Here is a 17,067-nt window from a genome sequence, read left to right on the forward strand (position 1 = left end):
TCTGCTAAATAAAGTCGTAGGCACCTTTCATGTAGGAAAAAAACACTTTTTAATTAGGTGTCTAAAACAGCAGTATATCTTTGATGCAAAATTAATGTGGAATTAAGGTTCATAAGAGTGTTTTGAAACTGTTTGCTGGTATAAAAACCTCAGAGTATAGCTCAGCTTTTCACCAAAAATCAAAGATAAATGGTCAAGTTAATAGTACAAAGACAACTAAAAATTTTCAGAATGTTTTTCAATTCTTTAAATTGGAAAAGAGACTTGCTGTTAAAGAGGAAAAAAGTATCTTAAAATTTCCATTATAAAGTTTGATATTTCGTCACCTGAAACTTACAAATTACAAAGGAATTTGGAAAATCAATCCATTAAAAGGTATCAAACTGTGAACAGGACCAACTTTTCTGTGCAGGACATTTCAAATTGGTTGTGATTTAATAACACAATTACTTTCTTAATTTTTCTCTAAATTTGATTCCCTGATAAATTATGAGAATACAATTACTTTTGAAAGTCTTCTCTATTTTCCTTAGTTAAATACTTACAAAATACTTACAAAAGGTAATCTTCTAATTGAGCAATTAGAGAATTAGTAATGAAGCAATTAGAGAATCCCCCAAGAGAATAAGGAAGCAACACATCGTGCATGGGGTACAGCACGGGAATATTTCAGTTTAGATCTTTTATACCATGCTCTGATTTTGGCATGCACAGTGTTCTGTCCCCAGTTAGAGTCTGCCATGGGCCATGGCTTCTTGCAGAATGGCAATTTCTATTTTCCTTTCTGCAGGAAAAGGATGGCAGCTTGTTTCTGCCAAGTATTGAGGTTCAGAGGAGAAAGTGAAAACAAAAGTTACCCAAGGGGTGATATCTGGCAATTGCTATGGTGCCAAATTTTCATGGTTAGGCCATTTGGTTTACAAATGGTATTCCTGCAGGCTTTATCAGGTGAATAAATGTATTTTAAAGTTATTTTAACAATGCACCAACTTGAATTTATTATTCCATGCAATTTTAATGTTATTTCTATTCATATAGAATATGTCTTTTGAAATTGAGTAATTTTAAAAAAGGTCTGCAGACATGGTGTCTAACTATGGCTGGCCATATCCCCTGTAATAGAAAAACACTGAAATTTCAATAAGAATCATATACTTACCAATTTGAAGGCTTGAAATCTTTGGAAGTTTTGATTCTAGTTTTTTTGTCATTTACAGTGTGGCTGGTGACAGGTTTTTAAACATACAGTCCATTGCCTTCCACAGGAATTATTAGGTATTGTGAGTCTGAAAAACAATAATGTTCACATTATTCAATCCTAAATAGATTTTGAGGAGGTTTTTATTTTTAAAAAAATATATGAATTGACAAATAACTGTTTCCCTATACATATTTATTACACTGAGATTATTGTTCTGCCCAGCATCTATGTATTCCTCTAATCTACTAATTAAGTGAATTATACACCATGGATCAGTTTCAGTAATGAAGTAGAGATTGCTTGAAAGAATTAAACTTTGATGGTAAAAAAAATTGTTTAATTTCCTGTGGGAGAAGTTGAATTGTAGGAGATAAAAAAGAAAAGAGTATCAGTATCAATTTAATTCTCTAGTTGCTTCCTAGGGTATCTGAGTTTCTCAGAATTCTCTTTGATAACATAATAGTTGCTAAGGTAACCCATGTTTAATACCAGTATATTGTTTGAGAAGAGAATATAACCTGAATTGTTACATAGCAAAATGTCCTCTTCTGACTTCTTCACTGAAATATAACCATAGAAAGGGAATTTATACTTTTCTAAATTAAGACAATTTACATTAATTTTATGGTGATGTTCTTGAAATGACAGTTTGTCTTCTCTCCCATTCCCCAAGTGGTTAGTGCTCAGGCATCCTAATTTGTTCATTCAAATCATTGTTTATCCACTGGGATTGCACAGATAATCTGAAAGATGCAAAGTAGCTTCAAATTAAATAGTAAATAATGAAAGAAGGCTAAGAACATGGTAATACTATCTTCTTGGCAATTAGGTGTCTCAAATGTATAAATATTTACAAAACCAGAAAATATTTTCTCCAAATACAGGACTGAGCCTTCCTTCAGCAAAGTGTGGCAGTCACCACAGTCACTTTAGTCCACTTGTTTAACGTTGCTTCATAAGTGTAATTCATCCAGAGCATCTCAATTATACTTCATTTCTTCTTTTTTTGGTATTGATAACCTTCAGAATGTGTTTTTATCCTTATTTAAACAAATAGATGATCTCATGAGACTTCACTGTGTAGGGCAGGTGGGAGGAATCCCACCAGGATTAGCCATGCAGATTTCTTCAGTGAGTGTTCTTGACTGCTATTTTCCTTGCAAAGTTGCTCCCCTCTCCCTGACCCCTCTTTTTTTATTTTTTTCTTTTTTTTTTTTTTTTTCTCCTCTTCTTGCAGTGTCTGTCCATCATTCCCTGGAAAAAACCATACCACAATATAAAATCAGTGCTTGTAAATAATGCATTTTTAATATCATCTTAAATTGTCTTCTTATTTGGCTTGCTTCTGAGATGTGGCTGTGAAGTAGATAGGGCTGTGAAGTAGATTTTCTGATTTGGTCAAAAGATAGACTTGTGGTTAGCCAGTATATTACAGTCCAGTAGGCTAAGGGAACAAATCACTTTTTTTCCTCTCTGTTGAACCCCACAATGTCTGCAGTTCACAGAAAGTCATATTTCTTAAGAGCTGGAAAATTCAGGTGCAACCAATGCCTTACTCTTTGGCTTTGTACTTAAACTGATAATAAGCCCTACAACTAACCACTTCCTAGACTGCAGCTTGTGAAACCACAATTAACTAAAGTTTAGAAACCACAGTTTTTGATGTCTTGTGTTCTGTAATTAGCTCCATATATCCTACATTAAATCATCAGAAACTGACAGTATTGCTGAATCAGTGAATGTAAAAATAAGAGACACAGGGAAATTTTAAGTATATATTCAAGAAGAAAAGTATGTTTAAGAGCATAAATATTTTTTCAAATGGATGTTAAAAAGGGTACATTTCACAGTGTGAAAGGAGGAAATCAGATGAAGGTCTGTGCACATGGGAACACCCCTTTTATTCAGGGTCACTGCTATGAAGAATCTGGTGGCAGGACTGGGGCCACAATCAATGCCTGAATAGACTTAAGATGCTACAAGGAACATTTCTGTTAAAAAGAGTACCCCATACCCATAGCATGGCAGCAAGCCCAAATGAATATAATGATGTCTGTCTGTCTGTCTATCCATCTATATCAAGGTACTTGATCTAGTTGACCATCAGATTAATTAGAGATAATATGATCACATATGTGGACAGCGACATTGTTATAACTGAAGATATCAGGCTTAATGGAAGAGAGCTGATGAACTAGCAGTCTTCAGGAGAATGGTATTTTCTCTACAAAACATTTAATTTGTTAATAATTTGTTAATATGGGTTTATTACTTAGCAGATAGCTTATTTCTTTTTGGTTTTTTTTGTCAAGGAAATGGCTAAAAAAGAATTGCATGTACAAAGGAAAATGTATATTTATTCATTATATTAAAAGTAATTAGACTGTTTAAAAGATTTTTCATTTTTAATAACACCAAGAATCAGGCTGAGGCAGTTGTTTATAGTGGTGCCTTAAAATTCAACCTTATTATTTTCTAATGGATTTTTTCATGTTGTAAACAGTACCAAATTTCATGGGAGACTATTAGAAATAGAATGAAGCAGTCTGCTTTCAAACCATCTTTGAAGGATCAATTTTAAATAGCTTTGAAAAAGTAGAGCATGACAGAAATGCATCTACTTTTACTTTATAGTTGATATTAAAACCATCTTCTCAAGTGACTTATATTACGTACTATTTTAAGGTTTCAAAGAAACTGTAAATTATTCTGCCAAAGTAACTTCTGCTACTCCCAAGGAACCAACTTTTGATAAAAAACCTGTGACTCCCTAATGTTCTTCAAGATATGGTAGCTAAACAAAAGTCCAAAACTGAAGTAGTTTCATTCTCATTTTAGTTAAGGGCTTGTGGTTTGACAGCTAAAAAAACAAATGTATTTTTCTACATTATATTCTATGTTTAGGTATATTGGCATGCAGTTATTTATTTTTATATGTATGATTAGTTTACTAAACCCAAAGAGTTAAAATGTACAAATAGACAAAGAGTTACTGAGGGGAAAAAAGTGTTCCATTAAGTATTCAGAAGATCTTCTGGCACAGTTTGTAAAAACAGATTTTAAAATTATTTAGAATTAATTTGTTTCTAAAATTCAGCATGTCCCTCAGTATAATTTTATGGATCTTCTAGAAAGAGCAAGATTACCAGGTAGATGCTTTGCTGTACAATTGCAGAGATGCAAGGCTGGAAGGGAACTCAGTGGGACTGGACCTTTTCTGAGCAATTGTCCTGCTCCAAGGGGGAGCAGATACACTAAGCTCATTCTTGCTAGATTCTAGGGCTGTTCCTGAAGTCCAGGGATGAAGATTTCAGAGATTGCCCATGTCATCTGTTTCATACTTTAATGTTGTTATAAAACTTTTTTTCAAACACTTAAATAATTTTTTGTCATTGATGGGCTAGGGGACAGCTGATCACCTGGTGCTCTTTTGTATGTTTGTTATCCCCTGTCAGCCTGGTCTTGTTGAGATGAAAGGAAGTTGTATCACTTAATCTTTTATCATAGTTCATTCTTTTGTTTTCATCTTGCTCTTTCATGTGAATATCCTGTTTCTCTCTGCTGTATCTCACAAGTGCTGGAGATAAATCTGAACACTGTATTTCAGCTGAGACCTCTTTAGCAGCTCAATATCTGTTTTTATGATGTTGTTCTGAAAATATCTGAAAGAGATTTGATTTTTTTAAACGGGATCCCATAATCTCTTATTCAGGGTTAGGTCTCCTCTGTAACGCTGATTAATCAGCTTCAGACTCTACTTATGATTTTGTATTTATGCTTTTAATATTTTACTCCTAAATGCAAGGAATTTCAAAATACTTTTTATTACATTTCTCTTACTAAGCATACTTTCCCAGTTAATTTTGATTTTTTTTTTTGTACAATCACATTACTCTACTTGTGTGTATAATATATATCAAAGTAAAATGAGGTTACTTGAAATGTTTCATGACACTAAGAAGGGATATATTTGGACAGAGATGAGGTTCTTTCCTTGCAAAGTAATTCTTTGTTCAAGGACTTTTTACCTTCAAGGCAGGACAAGCTCTGATTTGCAATGTCTGCTGTACAGGAATGTTGGGTGTGTTCATTTTATTGTGATATGAAATGAACACAAAGCTGTTGTGGAATGCAATTTAACATGTACACTGAAGGATCAAATTAAAGTAGTGTTCACTGTAGAGGTAATTTTCATTGTCCTTCACAAATACACTTTCCAGTTGTAATAAACGCTCATTCCTAGTGTTGTGTTTAATGTTTGCTGAACCTCCGGTGAACATACTGGTAAAAGTAAATATCTTCTTTAGAACACCTACCCATTTCCAGTGGGGAAGTTCCTAGAGGGAGCTTAAAGAGCAGTTCATTCACTTACTCCAAACATTTATTTTTGCTTAGTTTGATTAAGCTGTTATATGTCTTTTGAAATTGAGTAATTTTAAAAAAGGTCTGCAGACATGGTATCTAACTATGGCTGGCCATATTCCCTGTAATAGAAAAAGGTACAAAAACATATTCTATTCAGAACAGCTGCACTTATGTTGGCTGTTTATTCCTTGTCAGCTACTATCAGTCAACTAAGAACTGGAGCTTTGTGCACAGAAAATTTAAAAAAGGCTTCTGTAAATCATAAATATACCAGCCACAACATTTTCCTGCTTGAATTTTAGGTAAGTTTGTAAATGATAGTGATTAATAGTCACAGTAACCCCATTTGCAATAAGATCTGAGCAAACATTCATAAGACTACATGCTCACTGCCATCTGATTGCAGGAATCTCTTTTTACATTGATTCATTTGGGCACTTTACTTGCTGTCAGTTCAACAACAATGTTATTCCTCCTTTTTGATGATAATTTCATATGGTAAGGAAAATTCAGGTCGTCATGTTCTCCTGACTGAAGTAAAAGGTGTTCCACAATTCAGCCTTCAGGTATGTATACTGGACTTGCATAGTATCAAAGTTTCAGGGAAAGAAGCTAAACTGTGGTGGAATCCTATTCTGCTAAAGTTCACCTAAATCTTGGAGCCATAGTCTCTGTGCAATAAATAAAAACAGTAAAAAAATATAAGGATATCATTATAAATATTGAGAAGAGGTATTCTCTTTCTTGTTCCCAGTATTTGATACATAAATCTTGATAAAGTTTCCCTTCCAGAAGGGAATTGCAGGCATAATACAACATTCACCAAAATAGAACAACCTAAAAAATTACATTTAACTTTATATTCACAAAATGAAGGTAAAGGGTTTATTTATAACAGCATTTGAAAAAAGACACTTGTTTAGCTGTCACCTCATGCATTTGAATGTCCATGAAGGAATATTTTAGTGCAAAATTATATCACTAGTATTTAAAACAGTTGCTAAATACTCTACTGCTTTAATCACAAGGACAGTTCAAGCACAAAACAAAAACAAAGCTACCTTAAGAGCTTAGGGTGGAAACATAGAAATGTAATTCTGGGTATGCTCAGAAAGTCATCAAGCAATGAAATATTGACGTAGTTTTAGTGGGGTCTCTTTAGAGCTTCACTTTAACTCCTCAGTGAGAGCAGTATGTGGAGAAAATAGCCCATTTTTTTGAAAATACAGAGTTCTGCCCTGCAAATGGGTACAAGACTGCAATGACCTCTTAACAATGAGCTGGATTAAGCAGGAAATAAACTTTAAATGTCCTTAAATACTGTGATGAGTAGTTAATAAGGGAGAGTTGAAAGGAAGGTACTAAGAGAGGACAGAGTTACTACTTAAGAAAATATTTTGTGTTTCCAAAACTTAACCTGCAGCAATCAGGAGCAGTCCCATGAGATGTGAATAGTTGCCCACCTGCCCTGCATTTTCCCTCACACGTTCCACACATTGTAAGGATTCACTGCAGCTGCTAATTTGGTGTGAATATAAAAAAGAAAATGCTACAAGACATGAAGGTTATGATTTCTCAGAAATTGGAGGATTTGCTGTTTTAGCACCTTGCTGCAAGCACATGACAAGATCTTTCTCCAAAGAAAGATTTTATAAGATTGTGATGAGATAAACTATACCTCAGTAAATTATTTTGATACTTCATTTTGCCTATAGACCATCTACTTTAGTCATTTTCAGCAGGTACTTTATCTGTATAAACACACAAACACACTTCATACCCTTTAGAATAGGTATATAGATGTTAGTATTGCCCATGGTCTGAATTAGACTAAATATTTTTATTAAGCATTTAAATTGTAAAAGACATTATCTACTGGGTTATGGCTTTTTAAAGTTGCAGTTATAGTCCTCCCATGTGCTCACACATGAGACAGGAACAACCAGATAGTTTTAAATGCATTTCATAGACTTGGTTTGAAAATATTATAATGAAAGTTACTCTGAGGTTCAGAAATCAAAATATTTAGCAGTTGTTACTAGGATACAAATGGTGGAATTTTTCTTATGGCATATATATATATAGTTATATGGTATGGGGAGAGCTCAGTCTAAATTTTGTTTTAAAGTCTCATTTAAAAGAGCAAAATGTATAAAAGAGCAGAGAGTGCTCACTAAAAATTAAGATTTTGGAAGTAGTTATGGTTTAAATGTTGCTCTTCCACAAGTCTACTTAATAGGAACCCTGACTCTGGGATAATAAACCTAAAATTAGTTTGTATATCTACAGTAAATTGAAAATGATAAAAAAAGACAAATTATTTCAGGAAGTAACTTGAGATTCAAACTGACATACTGATTCGACTTTGAAGTTTCTTGTCTTGGAGATAATCTGTGCCATAACTTGTTCTATACTATTATCACAGGCTGTTTGCTTTTAAATGTTTAAATGCTTCCTGTTCAACTCAGTGAATTTCAGCTTCATCGGGTCCTGCTTTCAGAATAGTAAGGCTGGGTCTTTGCCTACTGAGTCAAAATGTGTCCAAGTTGTGAGATGTCTTACATTTCGAGTCCTCTATTTAGAATCCTCTTCACTACTATGTCCACAAATTCCTAATGCAGGCAAATACAATTAAAAGCCATTAGAAAGGTAGAAAAAAAGGCATCAGAGTTTGACTTCCATTTCAAGTATCTGGCTGAATCTGTCAGCTTTCTGAATTCTGGGGCTTGCGGGGGTTTATGCTTCATGGCTTGAGATATCTGCAGTTGCCAAAGATGTTGGTAATACAGCTTTCAATCAGAGTTGTTTATACAATTCTTCTCTCCTTAATTAGCTGAAAGAATAAATCAGTGAATGAAAGTTCTTACCCAAAAGAATACAAGAATCACTAGGTCATTTTGTAAAAAAACAAATACTTCCAGTAAAGGAGAAGCAGGTAATTTTGTAGTGCTTATGAAATACTCATGAAGTAGCACATGCTGGTTCAATGAGACTTACCAGATGCACTGAAAAAAATCAATTACATGCAACTGCTCCCAAGAAATATAGTTGTGTCTGTGTACATACTTCCTAGGAATAGAAACCTCTAAAACTATCATGATGAAGTGTATTGACAGTAATATCTCCCATACAATACAGGGCTAAACATCAGTTTTCTGCTTGTTGCCTTTAAAATGAATTAGTGTGATTGATTACTGATACATGTGATTACAGAAAAAATCAAACTGTATTTTATGCATATAAAAACACAACTGTTTATGTACACATACATTATTGATATTTATGATAACTAACCAATCACTAAAGGTTTCTTTGAAAATAGCTTACAGAGATTATTGCTATTGATGGTATCCTCTGAGAGTTAATGAGCTAGCTCTAAATGTGCCATCTCTGTCTTCACAGTGTCTCTCACACCTGTACTGTCTATTCCAAAAGGTGTCAGTGTGCATAGACTTCAGGCAAAAAGCCAGAGGAACACTGATGTTTAGTGACATCCTGTGCTATTTCCATGCTGCTAGCTTCCTTGGGAGCATCTTGCAGCTGTTTGCAGCACAATTAGAATTCCAGGCCTTCTCTGAACAGAAACTTCCAGGCCTTCTGCACAGAAACTCTGTTTAGGGGAATATTTAAACATTTAAAAAAACCCATCTCATCTCAGAAATTTAGCCTGAGGAAATGTTATGCTGTTAGTTAAGCTATAAGACTGATATCCAATGCTACTTTTGCACATCTTTATTCTTTTATTCCCACCTGTGACAGGCAAAACCAGAAATGCACAAATGTGTTCATTTTCTCTTGTGATCTCTGTGATGTTTTTCCTGTTGGTGGTTATGAATAGTAAAGATTATGCACTATTCAGAAAGCAATCCTCAAACTGTAGTAACAAAAATATGGATGTAGAGTTTGGAAAGCCATCTCTGACTTTAAGATGAAAATTGATGCAAGGGCATGCATGGATACTCAGCAAATTAAATCCTCAGTGAAATAAAAGGAAAATCCTGCATTCACATGAAGAGAGCCTGAACAAGCTTTTGATAAGAGGTCATAGCGCTCTATAGGAACAGAAAATTTAGGGAGCCTGTGAAAGGCAGAGAGCTGGAGGCCCAGGAAAGAGAGGTGCTGTCATCCTGCAGTCTGTTCTCATTTGCAGAAGCATTAAATTGAGGAGGGCTGGTACCCCTCTACCTGTGTGTCATTTGACTGGAGGAGGTTGCATCCCTGAGACAAGGCTAGCTGAAAGAGAGGGATTTTTAACTCAGTGCCACTGGAGCCTGTTTCACCAGACCTACCTGCTCAGCAGCCCCAGGCTGATGTGCCTCTCATGGAGCCATTTCTGCTGCTGTGACAGTAAGTTCATCCTAAGCAGTAAAAAGTGCTGCAGCGGATGGGAGCTGTGACAGCATTCCTGACTTCCATCTCTGCTATGTGCAATAAACATCCTTGCCTTATTCCTGATTTTGACAACCTATATTGATTTGTCTGTCTCTGTGGCATCTTTCTTTTATTTTTTTTTTTAATTCCTTTACTTAAGGCATAAGAAGAGGATCCTGGAACCTGATTTCTCTACTTGGGTGTTCGCACACAGGGCCAGCTACAGATCACCTCACTTCTTTCTGCCTTGCAACTTGAACAGGACTAACACTTTCTTAGCAGTGCACATTAATACTGCACAGAGAAGATATGCCTTTATAAATAAGAGACTTTCATAAGTGCTTTTTCTTTTGTACTGCATAGATGCAAGCAAGTAAAAGTATGTGCTTTTTCAGGCAGTTCAGGATTTCTAGAGGCTCTTCACACCTATTGCTGCAAGTACTTCTGGCAGAAAACAAAGAGCTATTGTTGCACAGAGAAATTTGTGTCCTCCGGGCAAACTCGAAAGAGTTGGATATCTGCTTTCTCCCAGAGCTTCTAATGATGCTAGTAGGAGGGTTACCTGTGATTATAAAGGAAGAAAACAAGCTCTTTAGTGCGTATTACAAGTATGTGCATGTACTATAAGTTTCAAAAGCGTATCTTTAAATCTAAGCAGGACTTGGTTTGTTCCTGTATAAGAATTAAAAAAAAAAACAACAAACTCTAAGGATATTGCATTAAGAGAAATGTGTTATTTCTTTCAAATCCTAGTTGGGTTTCAGGGGAGACTAAGTTCCTTTGAGGCTTTTATAGAGTCCCTTCTAGTTTGATTAAACTACACTGATGTTTATTAATTTCTCTGAACTGTGCCAACTGATGAATGGGTCGTAACTCAGAAAGTGCTTGACGATATTTTCTTCAAGACAAGAAAGGAAAAAAAAAGTGAGGATTTCTTTTGTGGGGAGGTAATTATTTTAGACATAGTATTCAGTACTTGTAAGTGTCCTGTCATGCCAAGTATTTGACTCATTTGCTTTTTTTTTTCCAGTCTTAACTTAGTGCTTGCGTTATTAAACATGAAACTCCTTGCTCCCGGTGGCAGCAGCCTAACATTGCTATTTCTTGTCTCTCTTATGACTGCAAGAGAGTAGTGTTTAGTACCTTTAGAGTGTTAGTACTCATATCCTGAGAAACAGGAGCAAAATAAAGGCTTTTCTTAGGTCATAATAGTGCTTAAGAGCTGATCTTGTGTAGATTTCAGTGCTGTTATGTTTTGAATTGTTATCCTTGGAGCAGGTACAGTGCAAGGAAAGAGCAGACAGATAGTGGCAAACAGGAAATGTTATGATAGCACGTCTCATATCCAAATTTATACCTGGTATCATTCTAACACACTTCTGTATTCTTCAGGTAAACCAGTAATGAGTATCTAACAAAAATTGGTTGCATTCATTCTCTCACAGAATTTGTGAGATCAAGGAATTGCTTTTATGCTCATTTTACAGATTTGATAAGGCTGTGTTACAAACCTGCATGATGAAATTCCTGTTGCCGGAGTAAATCTAAAACTGTGTTTGTGTTAGCACTGCTGTGCTTTTAGTTGTGATGGCTTTGCTGTTGTAGATCTAGTCTTCTTTTTCAGAAGTTTGCCTCTTGTTCATTATTCAGCCATATACACAGTCATGCTGGCATAGCAAGGAGATTCTGCTTCCCGATGCTTTACATTATGATGGTTTGACTTAAATACTGTGCTCAGAATAATACAAGAAATATGTGTCAAAACAAGAAATAAGTCTCCAAGTTAGGCTACATACTAAATAATACTTTAGGCTTTAACTTCAGCTGTTGAAGTTTTTGTTCAGATCTGCTGCTTCAGTGAGGGTTGACTTCTTATTCGACTTCGAATAGTGTCCTACTATTTTCCCTTTGGGAAGGAGGCTAGGTGGAATAGTTTTGATTCTTTAATAGGGCACAATAACATTGTGAGCACCATAAGATGCATTTTAGTCCCTAAATTTTTTCTTGGGCACTGTTATGTGTGATGTTCTGGGCTAGATAGTCTTGTGACGTTAGTCTGTATTATTTCCATCCTTTTTTCCCAAGCCTATATCTTTTACTGTTGCCTAAATTTTGTCTATTGGCCTGTCTTGTATGTTTGTAAACAACCTAGGGGATTTCAGTGTGGTATTTGTTTTGATAGAGCTAAGTGCTTGTACAGAAACACAATATAAACAAACCTGAAGAAAATTCTGTTTGATCCAACACCAATTGTCATTCTTGGCTGTTGTACAGGCCAGCATAAGTTCAATGATTTCTGCTCTGGTTTTCATCCTGAACCATTTTAACTAACAGTTAATATGCAACTGTTTGCCTCTATCTTGGTTCTAAGCATATTTATGCTTATTAAAGTAATTTGAAATTGTTTCCTGGTCAGAAAAACAGGAACAAACCACAGTATGTTTTTTTACTAGAGGAATCACATAAAGAACTTGATGCATTTGTCAAATCTATCTTGACAGAAATTATTCATGCTCAGGGAAAAAAAAATAAGAAAGGTGATCTTAAACATAAAACATTGGCATGAGTTGAGAAATGTGTTGCTATAACAGAATAAGTGTTTATTGTCAATTAGTATTTATTATAGCAGAGTGTGGAGAACATCACTTCCCAGAAAATAGTTTCCATCAGGAAAGATATTTTGGATAGCTGCTGTATTTGGACAGCAGAAGTGTCTGCGGTCTTGGGTTGTATCGCCCCTGTCAGATAAATAAATATAAGTTAAATCAAAGGTTGATGATTATTTTTGAGATGACCTGTTAGGGGAGATATGAGAAATTTCTTTGGAGTAAATTAGGTGATGCCATCTATAGAATAAATGTCCACCTGACAGATGGCTGCTTCATTATCAAATCACTATCTCCATCAATGCTGAGCAGCAAAACAGCTGGAGATTATCAGTGGTCCCCCTGGGAGGCTTTCCCAGCACCATTCTGCTGTGAAATGGCAGCACTCTCTCTGACACCCACGGAGTGCTGGTGTCATGGCTCAGCACAGAGGTGCTGTAAGAGCAGTGAGTGTCAGCCATGCAGCTGCAGTGAGGCATCCAGGTAGGACTGCCTAGAGAAATATAGATTAAATTGCAACAAGACTGATAGATTTACTATAAAGTGACTGAAAGGTTCAGGTAAGAAGCATTTCAGCATTTCAGAGTTGCTATGATGTTACTTTTGAGTTATGCTGAAGTTCCGCATTTGCTTGTTCTAAAAGGTGCGTACCATCAAAGAAGTTGAGTTTTAATTTCTTGCATCAAGTCATTTCTGCTTTCCACTCTGTGAGTAAAATCTTATTGCATGTGTAAACTCTGCCTATAGATGACAAACTTTGAGAAAGTCAAGTGAAATTATAAATTGTATAGGATTCCAATATATAGTTTTAGTCACTGGAAGGAGTACCACTTATGCAGCCCTGGATGTTCTGTCCCAAAGATTTAAATTATAAAATAATTAGTAACCACTAGCAAGTAAAAACAATGTAAAGTATAATTAGAAGTACCATTTATCTTGAACAGTTTATTGAGATGTCGTAAAGGTTATTATGTCACAAATTCAATATATAACATTTATAGCTTTATCATATCAATTATCTTTAATCTTTGGAACATTTTAGCTGTCATATAAATTTACTAATATTAAAGATTATTGGAAAAAGCATTCTTAATTCTGAGATCCTAACGACTTTATTCCAAAACATTCAAAGTTGTATGATTTTGCTGTTTCAAATACTTTTTCTTTCTGTTTTGGCCTGCTGTGAGAATGACTAGAAAGTGATTGCAGCTTTAATTGTGTTACCATTAAGTGCAATGATTCACCATATCCTCACAACACTTCTACTCAGGCAAATGCCTATTGAATCCAGAATACCATAAACTGATGGGTTACTTGCTACATATGTATTGTTTAGTGTGGATGCTGTAAGTTGTAAATATGGAAATAGATTCTAGATCAATACATTTTCTCCTGGAATGCACCTGTTTCTCTGGCAACAAAAATCCTAGCAGAAATAAAACACTGAAGTAAATTCTTCAGCTGAAGACAAAACAGAAGCTTTTTTTTTTCCTTTTTTTTTTTTTTTTTTTTTTACTTCAGTTATTAGTTCTACTATTGATGTTGTTTTTCATGTTAATAAAACCCTGCACCTTCAAACCAGGAAATGTGGCTCTTACAGCTTTGTGCAGAAAAACAGGAAGAAAAATTTTAGAATGTTTATTTTTTTGACCATCTGAATTACAGTGTCACAGCAGAAGCTTGCTAAAGTAGCATATTTTGCTAAGAGAAACTATTTAAATTATAAACCAGAATCTGATGCTTTATTATCATAATGTAATATATGGATCAACATGTTACTATTTTTAATGCAGGCAAAAGAGCAAAAAGAAGAAGAAATATTTTAATATTTTGAAAATGACAGGATGGGAAACAACTGTTTCACCAACACTATTGGAAGTAATTAGCAAGATGAAAATATTCTAAAATTAACAGTAGCAGAACACTTAATCTATGTTTTGTATTATTTTTGCAAGACTTCCATTTAAAAAGCAGCACAAATCCTTTTAGTGCCTGCATTTCTTGAAGTTGTAGAGAAAGAAAGCCTTGAAGCAAAAAATAGGAAGGCCATGGTGGTTACTCCCATTTGCTGCTCTTTCAACCACACATTTAGATGAAACCAAAATTGCATATTTAATAGAATTTAGAGGACAGAAAATAAAATAGTTTTATTGCATAATACAGCTACCACAGGAATATGTATTTTAGAAAACTTATGCTAAGTGTTGCACTAAATCCTCTTTTCCAGCATAACTGTTACATTTCTCATCAATTTCCCTTATCATTTTGAAAAGGTAAATTACAACCTACTATTGATCTGACATTATAGATGGAAAAAATAATAGTATATACATACTTCACATTACAGTACTGACAGTGCCATTTTGGCACTAACTGGTATGAGGATTTTTAAATATAGATATCTATATAAACACATATTCTCCTCCTTTCCATCCCCTAAATCGGCAGCACGTTCAAATTTTTCTTCATTTTTCTTACATGATCCAGATGAATTGCTCAGGTGCAGTACTGTGGACATAATGTCTGTAGTAATGTCTGCAAACAGAAAAGCCTGAAGCCTAAACTGCAGGTGCTTCAGAAGCAGCTTTCTACTTAGGCTTGCCTTCCTGCCATTTTGTTTTTGTTTTGAAAATACAAATCCATGCATAATTTTAAAACAGATTGTAAACAAAGACAGATGCCTCACTTTGCTTGAATTATCTGTGCCGAAGTACTCCTGTCCCCTGAGCTTGTCAGTAAGATTTGTGTTGTGGTAAAGTACTTTGTCAGGACTCAATTTCAACTTTTAAATACTTTTGATTTTATTTGGAACATTTTTTTTTTTTTTGTAAGGGAGAAATAATTTTAGTTATGCCAGATGATGTTATTACTGTTCATTACTGTTTAACCAGAAACATAATTCTTAGTACTGTATGAAACACAACTGGTGCTTTTTTTTATGTATAGATGGGAGGAAGAATATTTGCTGTCTTTGTACTGGGGTATGTTAATTTGCATTGAAGGACAAGAAGGCAAAGATTGTAGCTAAGTTTCTGAGAAGAGGCAGGATGTGAAATGTTTCAGATTTCTAGAGGGGTTTGGGAAATGCCTATACATGAAGCCATATTTTTAAAATCACCCTTTGTTCTGTTTCTGAAGTCCCATCTGTCACTCAGTGAACATCTTCAAAGGAGAGGTGTAGTGGCATTCTAGCTGCAAGGCTGGAAATATAAGAAGTAGGAAAACTCTGCAGTGGAAGTTTGTTTACAATTATTGCTAAAGAATAATTAGGTACTTTTTGACTCTTGTCATTTGTCTTATTAGATAAACCGTGCTTTGGAAACAAGCTATCCGCTTATAAACTTTCCCAGCTGTGTAACTCGGTAAAGTACAGCACTTTGTCAGAGCAGGTCCATTAACCTTCTGACTGGCGCTCTTCTCTTGGCTTTGATTGCAGCAGCACACAGAAGCACCCAGCCCGTCGCTGCTCCCCCCATCAGCCTTGCCCTTGGATGTACTAAACAACGCCGTGGCTGGCTTTAGCACCGTGGAAGACCTTATCCGCTACCTTGAACCAGAGCGGTGGCAGCTGGATTTGGAGGATTTATACAGGCCAACGTGGCAACTTCTTGGGAAAGCATATATTCATGGGAGGAAGTCAAGAGGTAATTTACTCTTCTCTCTGGCCTTGCAGCTTGCTATGGGTATGATTTCTTGACAAAGAATTAAGAGTGTTTTTCGCCTTGAGTTTTGGTTCCAAGAGGAATACATCAGAAGGAGAGCAGGTTCCATGGTTGTTCGCTGTCGTCACCATTGTATTATTTGAAAAAGAACAATAGCTAAACTCAAAACTTAAAGGAATTTAGCAGGATAGGGCAGCAAGGTGGAACTATTAAAAAAAAAAAATAAAAAAACCAAAACAAAAAAAACCACAGCAGTTTCCTGTAGGGAACCTGGGAGATCTTTATTTCCCTAAAGTAGCAGGGCATCTTGATAGGGTAACATATTTAAAATTTGTGGGTTTCTGTTTTTGTGGAGGGCAAAAACTTTATTTATTTTGAAGTAATGGCTTAGACTGGTATAATGTGAATTATTTTTTATTTCCCTAAAATTTTTCCAGTCTATACATGAAATGAATTGAGAACAATACTTAAATATTTCTCTTTGATGACACCTTAAGAAATACCATGTGTTCTTGTCTGGGTTGATCATGCAGTTGTCAACTTCATCAGAACTAAAGTAACTGTGTTTTCAAAATTTCTAGATCTATTGACAGCAACTCATTTTCTTCCTTCTACATCTGACACTCCTGAATCTCCTGCCACATCCCATCCAGATGTTATCTACTATTTCATGTTTATGGATATGTGGATGGATAGTGTGAAGGCAATACCACCTTCCTTGTCCACCATACAGCATGAAAAGGAAAACATATGAGCATAACTTAACAGACTTCCCTGTTGGTGGATGTAAACTAGAAGGTTATTATCTGAGAGCAAGAAAAGGGAGGAAGTAGAACCTCGCATTGCTCAAATTTAAGGGTTT

The 17,067-nt window shown here is 35.2% G+C and overlaps 1 protein-coding gene across 1 annotated transcript in view; it reads left to right on the plus strand.

Annotated features, from left to right (window-relative positions):
- Nucleotides 1-17,067, plus strand: part of PDGFC (platelet derived growth factor C) — a 119,183-nt gene that overhangs the window by 95,117 nt on the left and 6,999 nt on the right. The window contains exon 4 of the mRNA XM_021539573.3: nt 15,980-16,187. Coding sequence (XP_021395248.1) covers nt 15,980-16,187 — 208 coding nt within the window. The remainder of the gene's footprint in view (nt 1-15,979; nt 16,188-17,067) is intronic.

Source organism: Lonchura striata, chromosome 4, assembly GCF_046129695.1.
Source record: "Lonchura striata isolate bLonStr1 chromosome 4, bLonStr1.mat, whole genome shotgun sequence".
Taxonomy (NCBI): Eukaryota; Metazoa; Chordata; class Aves; order Passeriformes; family Estrildidae; genus Lonchura; species Lonchura striata.